Here is an 18,041-nt window from a genome sequence, read left to right as displayed (position 1 = left end):
ACCATATGTGCGTGGGTTTATCTCTGGGCTTTCTATCCTGTTCCATTGATCTATATTTCTGTTTTTGTGCCAGTACCATACTGTCTTGATTACTGTAGCTTTGTAGTATAGTCTGAAGTCAGGGAGCCTGATTCCTGCAGCTCCGTTTTTCTTTCTCAAGATTGCTTTGGCTATTCGGGGTCTTTGTGTTTCCATACAAACTGTGCAATTTTTTGTACTAGTTCTGTGAAAAATGCAATTGGTAGTTTGATAGGGATTGCATTGAATCTGTAGATTGCTTTGGGTAGTAGAGTCATTTTCACAATGTTGATTCTTCCAATCCAAGAACTTGGTGTATCTCTCCCTCTGTTTGTATCATCTTTAATTTCTTTCATCAGTGTCTTATAGTTTTCTGCATACAGGTTTTTTGTCTCCTTAGGTATGTTTATTCCTAGGTATTTTATTCTTTTTGTTGCAATGGTAAATGGGAGTGTTTTCTTAATTTCTCTTTCAGATTTTTCATCATTAGTGTATAGGAATGCAAGAGATTTCTGTGCATTAATTTTGTATCATGCTACTTTACCAGATTCATTGATTAGCTCTAATAGTTTTCACATAGCATCTTTAGGATTCTCTATGTAGAGTATCATGTCATCTGCAAACAGTGACAGTTTTACTTCTTCTTTTCCAGTTTGGATTCCTTTTATTTCTTTTTCTTCTCTGATTGCTGTGGCTAAAACTTCCAAAACAATGTTGAATAATAGCAGTGAGAGTGGGCAACCTTGTCTTTTCCTGATCGTAGTGGAAATGGTCAGTTTTTCACCATTGAGGACTATGTTGGCTGCTGGCTTGTCATATATGGCCTTTATTATGTTGAGAAAAGTTCCCTCTATGCCTACTTTCTGGAGGTTTTTATCATAAATGGGTGTTGAATATTGTCGAAAGCTTTTTCTGCATCTATTGAGAGGATCATATGGTTTTTCTCCTTCAATTTGTTAATATGGTGTATCATATTGATTGATTTCCGTATATTGAAGAATCCTTGCATTCCTGGGATAAACCCTACTTGATCATGGTGTACGATCCTTTTAATGTGCTGTTGGATTCTGTTTGCTAGTATTTTGTTGAGGATTTTTTGCATCTATGTTCATCAGTGATATTGGCCTGTAGTTTTCTTTTTTTGTGACATCTTTGTCTGGTTTTGGTATCAGGGTGATGGTGGCCCCGTAGAATGAGTTTGGGAGTGTTCCTCCCTCTGCTATATTTTGGAAGAGTTTGAGAACGATAGGTGTTAGTTCTCCTCTAAATGTTTGATAGAATTCGCCTGTGAAGCCATCTGGTCCTGTGCTTTCGTTTGTTGGAAGAGTTTTAATCACAGTTTCAATTTCAGTGCTGTGATTGTTCTGTTCATATTTTCTATTTCTTCCTGGTTCAGTCTCAGAAGGTAGTGCTTTTCTAAGAATTTGTCCATTTCTTCCAGGTTGTCCATTTTATTGGCATAGAGTTGCTTGTAGTAATCTCTCATGATCCTTTGTATTTCTGCAGTGTCAGTTGTTACTTCTCCTTTTTCATTTTCTAATTCTATTGATTTGAGTCCTCTCCCATTTTTTCTTGATGAGTCTGGCTAATGGTTTATCAATTTTGTTTATCTTCTCAAAGAACCAGCTTTTAGTTTTATTGTTCTTTGCTATTGTTTCCTTCATTTCTTTTTCATTTATTTCTGAGCTGATCTTTATGATTTCTTTCCTTCTGCTAACTTTGGGGTTTTTTTGTTCTTGTTTCTCTAATTGCTTTAGGCGTAAGGTCAGGTTGTGTACTTGAGGTGTTTCTTGTTTCTTAAGGTAGGAGTGTGTTGCTATAAACTTCCCTCGTAGAACAGATTCTTCTGCATCCCATAGGTTTTGGGTTGTCGTGTTTTCATTGTCATTTGTTCCTAGGTATTTTTTGATTTCCTCTTTGATTTCTTCAGTGATCTCTTGGTTATTAAATAGTGTATTTTTAGCCTCCATGTGTTTGTATTTTTTACAGATTTCTTTCCTGTAATTGATATCTAGTCTCATAGCATTGTGTTCTGAAAAGATACTTGATATGATTTCAATTTTCTTAAATTTACCAATGCTTGATTTGTGACCCAAGTTATGATCTATCCTTGAGAATGTTCCATGAGCACTTGAGAAGAAAGTGTATTCTGTTGTTTTTGGATGGAATGTCCTATAAATATCAGTTAAGTCTATCTTGTTTAATGTATCATTTAAAGCTTGTGTTTCCTTATTTATTTTCATTTTGGATGATGTGTCCATTGGTAAAAGTGGGGTGTTAAAGTCCCCTACTATGATTGTGTTGCTGTCAATTTCCCCTTTTATGGCTCTTAGCATTTGCCTTATGTATTGAGGTTCTCCTATGTTGGGTGCATAAATATTTACAATTGTTATATCTTCTTCTTGGATTGATCCCTTGATCATTATGTAGTGTCCTCCCTTGTCTCTTGTATTAGTCTTTGTTTTAAAGTCTATTTTGTCTGATATGAGAATTGCTACTCCAGCTTTCTTCTGATTTCCTTTTTCATGGAATATCTTTTTCCATCCCCTCACTTTCAGTCTGTATGTGTCCCTAGGTCTGAAGTGGGTCTCTTGTAGACAGCATATATATGGGTCTTGTTTTTGTATCCATTCAGCCAGTCTATGTCTTTTGGTTGGAGCATTTAATCCATTTACTTTTAAGGTAATTATCCACATGTATGTACCTATTACCATTTTCTTAATTGTTTTGGGTTTGTTATTGTAGGTCTTTTCTTTCCCTTCTGTTTCCTGCCTAGAGAAGTTGTATTTACCTTTTGACCCAGAAATAACTCCAGGAATGTATCTAAGACACTCTGGCAAAAAAAAAAAAAAAAAAAAAATGTGAAAAGCACAGGGCTTTTTATTGCACTAGTATTTGTAATAGCAGAAGTCTGAAAACTCAATGGATTTAATGGACTGTAATATCCAGTTTTATATATAAAATTGTTTATGATAAAAATATTTATGGTGAAAACAACATTTTTAAAATTATTGTCTTTAAGTCAGGGAGGAAGAGAAAGAGGTGGTGGGTAGAGAGTAGTTAAACTTCTTTAGAATGCACTTGACTTTGTATAATTCTTAGAGTGTATAAATCACTCTAAGAGTTTAAATTTCTGATAATACATATTTTAATGTTTTAGAACTGACTTGAAGAATTTATACTTAAAGTCATTTTCAAGTCTGTCAATTCTAATTCAACTTTTGTAACATAACATTAAATTATATTATGCAGTTAGTCATACATATTTTGGCATGTGTGAAAGCAAAATATGTGTGGACCGTATTTTCACTGGGATAAGTGCTCTATTGTACAGTGGAGAAGCCTCAGTCTGGTGGAGAGTTTCTCAATTGGAAATCAGGTTATCAGACAAAAATCTAAAAAAGATCTTTAGAAATAAAAACTTTAATAGTTAATAATTGTATAAGAAAATAAAATTATTGGAGTTTATTCTCTTAATGGTTGTGTTCTCAAGGCTCAAATAGAAATGAAATTCCATATTTTAAGAAAGATATTTAGGCTTATGAATCACTTAAACTAAATGCTTGGATGAATTATTTGAAAGAGTTGATTGAGTTGGACTCGTAGACACCACCTTCAGTCCCTTAAAGGAATCTTTAGGGTTAATTCTATGATATTAAATAGAGCGTAATAATTTCAATAATTCTTCTTGCTAATCTCCAAGCTACATACAACAAGATATAAAAAACCAAAAGACAAAGGACAAATTCTTTCATGCACAAGCAGTCCTGCAAAGATCTCTTTGAAGTTGCTTCTCATATTTTTATTTTACTGCGGAGGAAACCCAGTATCAGGAAGCATGAGTAACTTAACTAAGTCACAAGGATGTAAATAGCAGAGCCTGTTTTCTGATCTATCCCAGATGTCTCTCTCTTAAGTTTATCAAGCTGAGGTAGTTTTGAAATTTTTGTTTGTTTGTTTGTTTTATTTTTACCATGTAAATAAGGATATCTGTTCCATTTCACTGGATGTTTATGCAACAATACAGAGATCAGAATAATATTGTATTAAAATGCATTTATAGTCTCATTAGTTATACAAATTTCAACATTAAATAACAGAAAAATCTGTAAACAAATACATAAAATGTTCTTCTAGTGAAACCTTGGATGCCCCTTTTTTTATGAGCTTCAAACCACTGTAATAGTTTCATGTGTATATGTCTGTATTCCTCATTAATAGCTGTTAACCATGTGTTCCATTAACAGCCACTCTCCAAAATATCAGGACTAAGCTATTAAAATAAGTGTGGGATGATGGCAGTTATATGAATAACTAAAGCCAATATATTTTGAAGTTCAAGGAAGAGGAGGGACTTCTGGTACTTGCCTACGATCCAGCCTAGCTTTTACTGAATGCGTTGCTTTGAAGCAAATATTTTTATGAAAAAATGTATGATATAGGTTTTATATCAATGGTAAATCTTGACTGATAGATAAGTTTTTCTTTCTTCAAATAGAAAATATAGGCTAAGCAAAAAATATCAACAAAATGGCAGATATTGCTAGCATACAGGTAACATAATAAGGCTCAAGGAAACTAAAGGTTATATGGTTAGAATCCATGTTATAGAAAATAATTAAGCTTGTAATAAATTGACTTATTTACTTACAGTCCACCTCCTTTCACAAGAGACTTGAGGTTTCACGTAGACTTGAGACAACTCAGCTAGGAAATGTGCAATTATGGAGAAAAGGAAGAACACCTCATAAGAGTAACTAAGATATAATGTAAACTGGAATTTGAAGTCTTTTTACGGAATATACCAAGTGATTTTTTTTTCTATAAAAGCTCTTTTCTGGATTTCTCTAGGCTGTCTTGATATTTGAAAGAGAAATTAAATTTGTTCTGCATTTTCCCAAATTGGATATTGAATAGATGGGGCATACTGAGATATAGATGTTAATACAACTTCAGGGAAGCCTTGCAATCGTGTCCAGAAAATCCTGCATTCGAAACTGAGATAATAATTCTCCTTAATGAAAACTGAGAAAAGTAATAGAAAAGGAAAATATCAAATTTCAGTTAAAAATATATAGTTAAAACACAAAGCTCAAATTCCTACTCCATAGAACAACTACACTTTTATAAAATAGAATGAAAAACAAAAATGTTTCTGGAGAAGGACAATGGAAATTGGATTGCTCTTTGACAGTAGTTCTAGAAGAAAAGTCACATGACCAGTTGATTTATCTACATATAAAGTCCTGGCTGGTGGACAAAATATACTGAGTTAAAAAAAGATTGAAATGTTATCATTAGAGTATACCTGAAGTTTTTAAGCTGTGCCATTTAAAAAATCACTCAAATTATTTTAGATGACATTATTGTCTTAGTCATTTTGGGCTGCTATAACAAAATACCATAAACTGAGTGGCTTATAAACAACAGAAATTATTTCTCACAGTTCTGAAAGCTGGAGGTCTAAAATCACGGCGCCAGCATGGTCAGGTTCTGGTAAGGGGTCTCTTCTGCATTGCAGACTTCCAAACTGCTGTCTTCTCATTGTACCCTCACATAGCAAAAAGAGAGCTAGGGAGATCTCTGGGGTTTCTTTTACAAGGGTAAAAATCCCACTCATAAAGTTCCCACCCTCATGATCTACTTACCTCCCAAAGACCCCATCTTCTAGCACCATCACTCTGGGGATTAGGATTTCAATACATGAATTGGGGGGAGGGGAAAAAACATTCAGTCCATAGCATTTATGAAACATGCTAATTAGTTTTCAACTTTTTTTTCCACTGATGGGAAAATTGTCACTCAGCCAGGTAAAGTAACAAATCCAAACTCCCTCAGCTAAAAAAGTTTTAAAAACTTACAAATCTAAGTTTCACAAAATGATCTGACTTCAAGGCAAGGGATTATTATACTGTGCTTATTTGTCTTTCACATGAAGTAAGTTTAGACTGAGTCTGTGTGTCCTCAAGAGATTGAATAATGGCAGACAAATTTCAGCTCAATATGAGTGAATTAATATACTAGTTCATAGGAGAATATGTGGTAAGGCATTTTTATTCGTCTTTAGGAGATCTCTGTAGCTTTTTTTTTTTTTTTTTGCTGAAATTATACCCTTCAACATAAAAAGATAAAAATAATACTGACCACTGGCCAAATCACCTATGATTAGTAGAGTTTACTGGTGTGATCTGTTTTCAAGACAAATGATAAAAATAATATTGGAATTAAACGTTCTTACCAAGCTCCCTACCTCACCCCCGTCCCTGCTCCCTAAGAATATAGCTTTCTACAACCAATTGGGGGTATTTAATGATAATCTTTCTGTTAAAATATATATACATAGACAAATATTCCCAGGTACAGAAATGAGAATTACTTCAGAATTAGTGTTAACTTTACCAAAACAAAGACAAAACAAAACAAAACCTTACTCCTGGTTGATTTACAAATTTATTTATAAAGTAGAAGCAATTGTAGATTTAGAGTTGAGTTATCAAATTTTAAAATGTATCAATAATCCTCAGCCTTGTGTGAGCCGTTCCAGTTCCAGATGTCTATGTATCAATCGTTTCTCCTGGAATGTCTACACTAGAAAACACTGAAATAATGCAAATGTTTGGTTTTCACAATCTTCTACTAAGAAGCACATGTAGGAAGTCTGGAGATAAAAACAATAATTAATAATTCCAAACGTATGAGATTTATATATGGAATGTCACCGTTATCTTTCTTTGACTTTTCTGGGTGCCACAACTCCCCGATTTCTGTACCCAGTTCCTATGCCTCTTCCTCACCAGAATAGAAATCGGATGCAAATAAAGCTTCTACTCTAGGAGAAATAAGGGAATCTGGAGTAAAGGGAATAGGTTTCCTCTCTAAAAGTTTGTTTTTCATTTCTTTTTCAGAGAAGGAATCACTCTTGTTTCAGGCAGGTTTGAAGGGTTGGAAATTCTCACTTGGTGATAAGAAACACACGGTTACATTTTCGCGGACAGGCGGGTCTGAGGCAAGGAGGGCTAAAGAAGAAGATTTTGTGTACCCTGCCCCCAAACGATTGCTTAGGCAGTAAGGATGGAAGAGCTCTGGGGTGCAGGGTGGTCAGAGTTGCATCACGTCATTGTCTTTCCTGTCATGTTATACTGAGAATACGGCGCTGGAAAAAGAGTGATGTCAGCCCCCTTTCTTATGCTTTACAGCCGCCAAAAACTAACTCTCTTGTTTGTCTCACTCCCAACCCCTTCTCTCCAACTCCCTTCCTGGTTCTGCCCCTCCTCAGAGGTGTTTGCACAGACGCGTGCCGAGGAGCGGGGAAACCAAGTCGTTGGATCGCTTTGCGCAAAATCCACTTCTCTCTCCTCCCTCCGCTCCAGCCTCTGGATCCCGCACAGCCCTCCTTCCCTCCCCCCCAGCGGTGTGGGGTTGACGATGTGTCTGTGTACTTCTAAGGTGGGAGAGGGTTACAAGCAGAGGATCCTGTCAGATGCTTAGCTCTCTCCTTCTGCCTGACTCTCCTCTCTGGCTCCGCCGGGGTTGGTCTATAAGAAATAGCCGGAGCTGTGGCAGCGGCGAGAGGAGGCAGCGGAGGCGCGTGGACCCTGAAAGTCCGGGTGCTCGTGGTTACTCGCAACGTGGTCCCAGCCGGCCGGCCGTCAGCACCATGGACAGCAGCACCGTTCCCAAGAACGCCAGCAATTGCACTGATCCCTTCACGCACTCTTCAAGCTGCTCCCCGGGACCTAGCCCTAGTTCCTGGGTCAACTTCTCCCACTTAGAAGGCAACCTGTCCGACCCATGCGGTCCGAACCGCACCGAGCTGGGCGGGAGCGACAGCCTGTGCCCTTCGACCGGCAGTCCTTCCATAATCACGGCCATCACCATCATGGCCCTCTACTCCATTGTGTGCGTGGTGGGTCTCTTCGGAAACTTCCTGGTCATGTATGTGATTGTCAGGTAAGGAAGGCTACAGGGCTCCGAGTGCAGATTTCAGCGGCTAATAGGGGCATAAAGGGTGTTCGGCGGGAGGATGAGAAAAGGGAGGTCAACAGGGGAGGGTATGGAGGTGACAGTAGGTGGAGAGGTTGCTGTTTGAGTACAAAAACCTACTTTCCTATTCTTCGCTCCGTTGATAAAGAAACAATCCAAAATTTTGGGAACAGAGAAGTTGCTCTGGTAAAACTATAAAGCTCTGGCAAAAAAAAAAAGTCTGTCTTACAGCTTGCTTATACTGAGCCAAGAGGGCTCTTGGCTCTTGGACACAGTGTCCCACATTCCTTCCAAAGGAGCTGTGGAAACAATAATTTGTGAATAATGGAAGAGAAATTCTAGTTATTTTGCCCCTAATTGGGGGGAGGAGGGGCAGGTTTCCTTCTCAGTTCTTTTCAGAGATGAACCTTGACAACTTTCCTACTCCTGCAGGTCCCAGTGGATTTTGCTGCACCACTGGCCCACCTTCCTCTTCCTTGGTCATAGCAGCCCTTATTCCACTCTTTCTTCCATCCTGAGGCCACACTCATAGAGGAAGTTTTTCTGGTGTCTTTCCACAGTAAATAGTACCGTTTTGCTGTAACAAACATGATAGCTGTGTTGTCCAGACCAGTTTGCAGTTGGCAGCTGCAGATCTGCTAGGAGAGTCACAAAGTGAATGAGGAATAGGTAGGATGGTTCAGAACTGCAGGACATGACGGTTTTCCAATGCCTCCAAAAGCTGAAACTAGTTAGAAGTGACCAAAGGCAGCATAATTCTGGATTATAAACTATTACATAAGAAGTTGTAATGGTTGCTCTTGAAAAATTAAAAAGTGTCTTTATCCAATGAAATTATTTCAGAAGAGTTTGTGGCCCACTTTCTATTTGCCCAGATGTTCCAGGTTTATTTGGCAAAGAGTGTGCAAACTCTCAGCATTAATTGAGATTGTTGTAAATAGATTGTGTTAGTGTTGATGTGCATAGTCAAATCCTACATGTTAATATGGAATACTATATTTTCACTTTTGTTGAAGTAGATAATTATTTTAATACTTTAAAATGGCTCCTGATTTAGGATTTTCTTTCTACTAGGAGTCCTATGTATGTAGCGAGCATGGCATTTTCATATTTGGCTACAACATTGGCTTCATCTATTCAGCAAGTATTGCAGGTTTCAGTGGAGCTCTTTAATCATTTAACAATCATTTTCTCCATTATGCTTCCATTGTCAACGTGCTGCAAGTTGCTTGTAATCAATTCTTTCTACCTTTATGTACGATTTCTTTAATTAATGATTGTTAAAGTGTAAAATTAATTTTCCTGATCTTTTGATGAGGAATAAGATAAGTAGTTTCTCTGAGAAAAGAGCACCATCTATTGCAAAGAAGGCTAACAACAAAAGGAAAAATGCAGGGAGAGAAGCAATGGAAGAATTTATTTTTTCAAACATTACTTTATGTAATTCAATATAAAGCTTCATATCAAAGATAAAAACTGTCTCTTTTGCATTTATGATAATAAAAATAACAATTAAAGGTCTGCTTCATGAAGGGAAAATGTTTCTCATTTCTCCTAAGAAAATTCATAGAATCATAAGTTTATAGGGCTAGAAGGGAAACTAGAGCTTTTCTAGGCTAGGTGATTAAAATGTAGCAGAGAAAATATAAATGATTTCTCCAAGGACAGATAATTCATTAGTTCAGCACCATGGAATTGCTCTCAGCCAATATAATTTTGTGTTTATTAGAGTGGCAAATCATGATTTGAGTTAATTCAACTAAAAGATTGACAGAGTAGGTTTAGATAATAATGTGGAAATAATAAATCAGTCTAAATTTATGTCTGTAATCCTGGGAAATGAAGGATAAATAGAAATTACCAAACCATCTTGATACCCTGCCATCTCAAACATAATCTTTTATGCTCTGTTATTGCTTCTCTTGGTATTTTCCTTCCTGACTTTTCTCCCCTCTAGTTTATGCTTTTCTATAAAGCGAGAGCCAATAGAGCAGCAGCTGGCTGTGAAGTAAGCAGATTGGTTTCATTCTAGTGTTTAAGAGATTACTAGTTGGGTGAGTTTGTTTTAAAGGCATTAAAATGTAAAGCCTCTGAACTTTTGATGACTTGGAAAAGGATGGTGACATTGTCTCTGAGAACATGATATTATGCTTTACTTTTCTGTGCTTAAAGTTTTAACAAAATACATTCACTTTGTTATACAACAGAAACTAACCCAACACTGTAAAGCAATTATACTCCAATAAAGGTGTTAAAAGAAAAAAAAAAAAGGGCACCACAAACACCCACCTGTGGCAAGTCAGATGTTTAATTCCAAGGTCAGGTAATCCTCTGGGTATATGACTGTGAAACAGAAAAATAGTTCAGTGACCAATGAAGTGATGAGGAAAGCCTCTGGGGAGTGAAGAAACTATATCTATTTAGCTGAGAAATTTAACTGGACTGTCTCCAGGCTGTGGTTATTTCACTACAGAATGATCAGTTAGGGGACATTATTGCCTCTGTTATAAAGATGAATATAATGCTGCATCTACTAAAGTACTGAGGTGAAATGTTTACTTCCCGCTATTATCTAAAATTCAACAAATACTTTTGAATTTTCAAGTAGTTACGGTTTTCTAATCAGATTAAGATTACATTTATTAGAATGTCTTAACACATTGAGTGAACCATGAGGTCCGATGACTATGGTAACAAAAACAACAGCAAAAATAACAGGTAATATAGATGCCATGAAAGAGTAATGATTCTCAGTTCTGTATCTTAACTCCACCATCATCATACCTTCATCAACAACATTATTAAATAATGTAACTTAAGTAACATTCTTACACAGTGCTGTTCTAAGGAACATAAGGGAGGAAAATAGATACTGCTACTTGATCTAAAGTTTTAAAATTCAGATGTTGAATGATAGACTGTTATAACTGTTCATTATCTGAAGGTTTGTTTGGTTGTAAAGAAAAAAATTACTTGCATGGTAACTATATATTAAAAATTACCACAGATATTCTGGAAAAGTAAGGTGATAAAATATGATAATATGTGGCAATCATTTAAAATGGGATAATAGTATATTATTGTCAAGAATGTTTTAAAGAAATAAAAATCAATCAAAGTAATACACAAAGTTATAGCCACCAGGAGTGTTTCACTTATTGAAAATACTTGACCAAAGTATAGAATTAACCATAACTGTAAAAACTGATATAGTCCCAGATGTATTTATTTTGTGAGTTTTTTTTTAAGAGATTTGTCCATTTAGTCATGGTCTATGCAGACACTGTTGGAAAAAGTAAAGGGTTAGAACCTGTTAGATCTCTGGGGGCTACGTAAGCTATCCTTCCAAATAAAGTTCCAGTGAAGAGTGCCAAATTATATGGGTTTCTTTTTTAAGATTATTTCTTAATTTGACGAGATAAATTCTCAATATGACTAGCTATCAGATAAGAGCATTTAAATATAGGCAAGATGTTATTGTCTTTGATTTCACTAAGAAGTATTTCTAATTTTAAAACATGTCCTATGATCTCTGTGTATTAAATATTATTAAATATTTGATTCAGGTTTAAAGTACAGAATGATCAGTGGAGAGCTCCTAGTAATTTCTATCACAATGTAAACTGTAACTGCTGTTTCCCATACAGGTGCTAATTCTGTTGGGAACACCTCTTTCTCAGTGTGTCCTGACAACACTAAATGGTTTTTCATTTCCTCTGTTGTAAGCTACGTCTCTGTCATTTGCATAGAGTTATCACTGAGTTTCTTTTCCTTCTCTCCTTTCATGAATGAGCTATCTTATACTTTATGAGATATTTCCAATGTAAAGAAATGTATAGAGAATAATATGATTCTTCACCTTTAAACCTTATATATAATTATGATAATTATATATACCTCTAATAATATATATGTTATATTATATATAATAATATATATTTATATATACATAATACATAATTGTATATAATTTACATATTTTATACAATACATATAATACATAATTGTATATACATAATAATATATAATATATATAAGAAGCCATCTCTCTTCTCCCATTATACTCCCTCCCCCGAGACTATCACTATTGTAAATTTGGTGGTTATTATTCATATACATATTTTTAAAATTTTATTTCACATGTGTGTTTCCACAAACGACGGGTAATCATTTAAACATGCTCTTCAAACTGCATATATTATTTATATTTTATATTAATGTTGATACACATAATTTCACTATTTGCCCAGAGTTGTTCAGGTTCCAGCAGATCAAGGATAGAAACAAACGTCAAACAAAATAACATAAAAGCAAACAAACAAACAAAAACTCAGGTCATTACCTCTCCTATATACTTTTAATTTATCTCTAAGGATGTGTTTTAAATTAATGTAAAGATTTCTTTGTGTTTTCCCATAGTGACAAATATTTCCATGTTACTTATCTACAATATTCAAAAAAATGTTTTCAGCAACTGCTGCAACAAATATATCTGTTCATGAATATAACCCAGGCATAATTTCTCCACTTCTAAGCAGGAAATAGAAATAATTTATGACTACTTCAAAATGTCATTCAAGATAAATACTGACAATATTTACTTTGGGGTTTTGTAAGCCTTGGAGGACCCCTTACACATAAAAGCTGAAATGTTATTTCTTTTAGTAATGCACTTTAGTTATAAATTGAAACCAAATTGTTTCAGTCGGCAGGAAAAGATAAACTCATTTCAATAGATAATAGCTGATTCACTTTGTTATAAAGCAGAAACTAACACACCATTGTAAAGCAATTATACTCCAATAAAGATGTTAAAAAAAAAGAATACATATTTCTTAAGAATCCTGTCTTATAACTTCTATTCTAAATCTTAGTTATAGAATTGTCATCATATAAATTAAAACAAGTTGCTTAACACTAAAAAAAAAAAAGCATTTTAAAATATATTGATGATAAATATGAAGACTAAATGTTGAGTGGAATTTTAAAATATGAGACTCATTTTCTCCTAATTCATAGAGAAATTACTTGAATATTTGCCTTCAGAAATTAATCACATTCTGGATGTTGCATTGCAAAACTGATCAGAGAGATAGTGGCTCTACCGAATCTAACCAAGTGAACCTTTATAAGCCAATGGGTAGGGCAGGTAGGGCTTTTACACATGATGAGACACGTGATGGGTTCTATCAAGTGAGAGAGAGAGATCAATCTATTCTAGATATCAGTTTCTGTCTAGGCAAGAATATTATCAAGTACAGTTTGCTTTTTTAATTCAATCATGTATTAGTTTATCAGTTGCATATATTTAAACTTCCGTTTTTAGGAATACAAGGGAATCAATTTAATTTTGAGAATTTTATTTCAATATGCAGAATTAAACGGACCACGTAAGTTTTTAAATTGGCGCGCCATACCTAGGTATCTAGTGACAGACTGATGATTGAAACATATGGACATCCATTTTGTTTTCAAGCTATTCCCTCTAATTTTGATAAATGATAATACAAACATAAAACTTATCTTCATGCCATGAACTCACTGTCATATTTAATATGGAACATAGCTTGTGGATTTTCTTCTTCAGCTGTTTTTAAATATTCCCTTGAAGAATGTTGCATATGTAGTCCACCTTCATTATTCATGGATTCTGTGTTTGCAAGCAAGCTTACTTGCTAAAATTTACTTGTAACCCTAAAATCCGTATTCATGGGCTTTTGGGGTCTGTCGCAGACATGTGCAGAGTTGCTCTGATGGGCAAATTCCCAGCTGAGGTCAAACGAAACAACACTCTGCCTTCCTGCTTCAGCTCTCAGAGTGTAAATATTTCCTTTCTGTGGTCTATTTAGGACTACATTTTTAGCATTTTTGATTTTTTTTGTTGTTGGTGATTTCACTGTTTAAAATGGCCCCAGGTGGATTGACATGTACACACTGTTATATTTAAAATAGAGAGCCAACAAGGACCTACTGTGTAGCACAGGAAACTCTGCTCAATATTCTGTAATAACCTAAATGTGAAAAGAATTTGAAAAAAATAGATACATGCATATGTATATCTGAAACACTTTGCTGTTCACCTGAAACTAACACAACATTGTTAATCAGCTATACTCCAATATAAAATAAAAATTTTAGACATAGCCCCAGGTGTAGTGTTGAAGTGCTGTGTAGTTTCCTAAGCACAAGATGGCTGTGAGGTACCTAATGGAAAAAGGAGGCGTATTAGATAAGCTTCACATGGGTGTCATAGGGGTGTTGGTCATGAGTTCAGAGTCAATGAATCAGCAATATATATTAAATAATATGCCTTTAAACAGGAACACACATAACAGAACGTTATGTATTGATTAGTTGATGAAAATGTGATTGGAGGCTCACAGGAAACTCCCCCTGTATTTATTTGCTCTAGAAGCAAAGCTTCAGTCTTCTCTAATTCCCTAGGTAAAGTGAGTCTATAGAACAAAACTACCATGAATGAGAATTGACGGTAATAGCTTTTTTTTTCACTTTTTAAAATTTTACTTTCTGTGTTTAAATTATAAGAGTAACAATCTATTTCCCATTCAAAGTTTGTGGATTTATGTGTAGATATATATATATATGTTTTATTTGAATTTATTATTTGCTATCAATCCACTGGTACAGCTCAGTTTCCATAATTTTGCATATTGAAATAAAATTCTCAAAATTAAATTGATTGCCTTATATTTCTAAAAATAGAAGTTTAAATATAATTGGGATTATGTAATAATCCCATGTGAATGTCTGGATTATACTTACAATTTAGGATTTAGTTCAGTTGTCTGAAGTCTTTTATTTATTCAGTTGTCTGAAGTGCTTTTATTTCCGGTAAAGCTCTAAACTCCAGAAAGAAAACTTTCACCTAATTAGTAGTATATAATTGCACTATAGTCATACAATCACAACTATTACTGATACTTTTTTTTTGCTCATCACTTTATTTTTTTAATTTTTATTTTATATTGGAGTATAGCTCACTTACAGTGTTGTGTTAGTTTCAGGTGTTCAGCAAAGTGATTTAGTTATACATACACCTATATCTATTCTTTTTCAGATTCTTTTCCTATATAGGTTACTACAGAATATTGAGTGGAGTTCCCTGTGTTATACAGTAGGTCTTTGTTGATTATCTATTTTATATATAGTGTACTTGATACTTTTACTCAACAAACTTCGGAGTAATTTTTAAGCCACAAAATTCTTACTCTAGTTTTCAACAAGAAACTAAACTGCCTACAATTTAATGGCTCCAGGTGTGTGAATTAGCCTGGTCCCTCCGCACTGAGAAGGGTGAGAATGCTCAAATATAGTAGGGATGTAATCTGGAACCTAAAAACCTATTTTATATCAAGATGTTTTTGTGAGCCAATGTAAAGTTTGGATTTAAATGATTCCAAGATAAGAATCTCACCTCATTTTACTTAATTTAGGTGCACATACAACTCACACCCATCAGGTGAAGAGGGATCACCTCTCAGTCTAGACCAGGGGGTGACAAATGTTTACTGTAAAGGGCCAGAAAGTAAATATATTAGGCTTTGCAACCACATGGTCTCTGTCACAATTATTCCACTCTGCCATTGTAGCCCAAAAGTAGCCATGGACAAAATGCAAATGAATGGACATGACTATGTTCCAGTAAAACTTTAGGTAGACACTAAAATTTGAATTTCCATATAATTTTCACGTGCCTCAAAATATTATTTTTCTCAACCATTAAAAAATATAAAACTACCTACAAACATATTTTTGTTTTTTGATTATTCTAACCGTGAAGATGTAAAAAGCAGACATGTAAAAACTTAGCTCCTAAAATATTTCTCATTAATGATAAAAAAAGATTGATTTTCTAACTCGCGTTTTTTAATAATTTTACCTAATCTTTTAGTTGACTTTTATGAAAATCCATACATTTGATTACCAGGAAAATAATCATGCCACACCTTCTTTTGTTAACTCATTTTACAAAAATGAAATGATTCTTCATTCAGTACAAAAAAATGCAAACCTTCATTTTGGTTTACTTGATTATACAATGCAAATTATTCCATAATAAGTGTTACCAAATTACTTCCTTGTAGCAGCCTCAGATTAAAAACAGCCAAACTAATTATTATACATATAAAAAAATTAAAATACAAATTAGAATGTAAAACCGTTCTTAGCTGACAGATTTGGCCCACAAGCTCTCATTTGCCAAACTCTGGTACAAATGTGCTAAATAAAACTAAGTGGTCATAAAAAAGAACATATCTCCTTCTTTGGCAAATTTGATTGCATTTTGTTGTTTACTAGATGGAAACAAAGCATTTTGTAAAAATAACCTAGTACCACCTTGCAGTATTTTTCAACATGAAGAAATATCAATACAAAATGAAGTTTAACACAAATCAGAAAAGCGGTCATAGATTTTTATGACAGAGGATACTGCTTTTCTGAAACTGATGTTGAAGTTAAAATGGTTAAAATAGTAATCACACAGGATCATCTCCATGTCACCCCAGGTGTCCATCTTCAACCCCCAACTCTTCATCCAACCCAGACAAACCACAATATTCATTACCACTCTTGGCCAGTGATTAGGGAGTAAGTGCTTAGAAAATAGCAGTTCTGAAAAATTTCCATCTATTAAATATGCTTTGTGGTTATCTTAAATCAGTGCAATTTTCTAGGCCTTTTCACAGTATTTTCATCTTCAATCATTTGAAGCTTTCAGGAAAAATTGAAATTGTCATCTGTAAACTCACATTAACTTCTTAGCAAATATGAAATCTGTCCTCAAAGACACCTATGCCTACACACACACCCACCCCCGTGCACCCAGATGGTGACTGGCAGCTTCATTTCCCTCCACCTCTCTTTAGGCCCTTTGAAGCACAAAACCTCATTGCTTGGATTTTTTTTTCCTCTTCTTTTTGACTTACGTAACTTGCTCATTTTTTAAAAATTTGTTTTCTGTGGTTCTCAAAAGTTGCTTTGAAAAATGTTATTCCCTGTGTTTTAGAACTTAGACTGTCCAGCTGCATAAAGAGGACTAGGGTAAGCCTAGGTGTTCTGTGGTATTTGTAATCCCTTGACTTCCTGCCCATGGTTTCCCTCAATCATTTCCTAAAACTCACTGAAATCTCCTCCCTGCCTGATTTCTCATCTTTAATTCAGTCCCCATCTGTATCCAAATGACTGCTTCTTTGACCACTTGTGTTCAGAGAGAACTTTCTAGCATGTACACGAATTCTTTAGATCAGCCAGATGGCCACCAGGTACAAGTTTGCAAGGAGAGCTAAGTTAGGGAGAGTTTTAACTGGGTGATAAATAGTCCAGCTGAAGAATGCTACAGTTCCCAGAATCTCTTAGGTGAGATTTGGATCTAAATTCTAGCAAGAAACCCAGACAGGATAAAATGAATAATAAAATTTGAATTTCCTTCCAATTAACTCATGGAACATCAGAGCTATTGCATAAATCCTTGCAACGCACTTAAGAGACAAAGAAGGAGAAGACCTCCCAGATAGTCCATTCCAGTGGTTCTCAATCTTGGTTGCACATCAGATTCACCTGGGAAGACTTTTAAAAAAGAAAGAAAGAAAACCCACTTCCACCTAAGGCTAATTAAATTAGAAACTCTGGGCATAACTCCCGGGCACAGGTAGGTCTAAAATCTCCCTTGGTGAGTCTAATGCGCAGTTGAGATTGGGGCACACAGATCTGGACCAACCTACCTATTTCATGGATGAGAGAGCAGCCCTGTTTGACAAGGAGGTTTAAGAGATCTGTCCATGTTTCCTTTCTCTGAACATTATGAAGTTGCTTGTAGAATAAATAGTAAATTAAACTACCTCCCAGAAAAGCTAAAGCTCAGGATGTTTTAACAATTTTCCTAAAGTTGACCAATCATCTCCCTTCATAGCAGGTGCACTGGCATGGAAACAGTGTTAATTCTGGAATGAGGAATAAAAATCATATTCAACCTCACATAAATTTTAGGTCCAAATTAGATAAGATATTTGGAAATGGGT

General features: G+C 35.0%; 1 protein-coding gene across 1 annotated transcript in view; it reads left to right on the top strand.

Moving 5' to 3' along the window:
• The first annotated feature begins 7,675 nt into the window (after nt 1–7,675).
• OPRM1 (opioid receptor mu 1) overlaps nt 7,676–18,041 on the top strand; it is a 173,403-nt gene continuing 163,037 nt past the window's right edge. Inside the window, exon 1 of the mRNA XM_068550743.1 lies at nt 7,676–7,968. Within this exon, the coding sequence (XP_068406844.1) occupies nt 7,676–7,968 (293 nt within the window). The remainder of the gene's footprint in view (nt 7,969–18,041) is intronic.

Source organism: Eschrichtius robustus, chromosome 9 (assembly GCF_028021215.1).
Source record: "Eschrichtius robustus isolate mEscRob2 chromosome 9, mEscRob2.pri, whole genome shotgun sequence".
Lineage (NCBI taxonomy): Eukaryota > Metazoa > Chordata > Mammalia > Artiodactyla > Eschrichtiidae > Eschrichtius > Eschrichtius robustus.
This window is presented reverse-complemented; position numbering and strand designations above follow the sequence as displayed.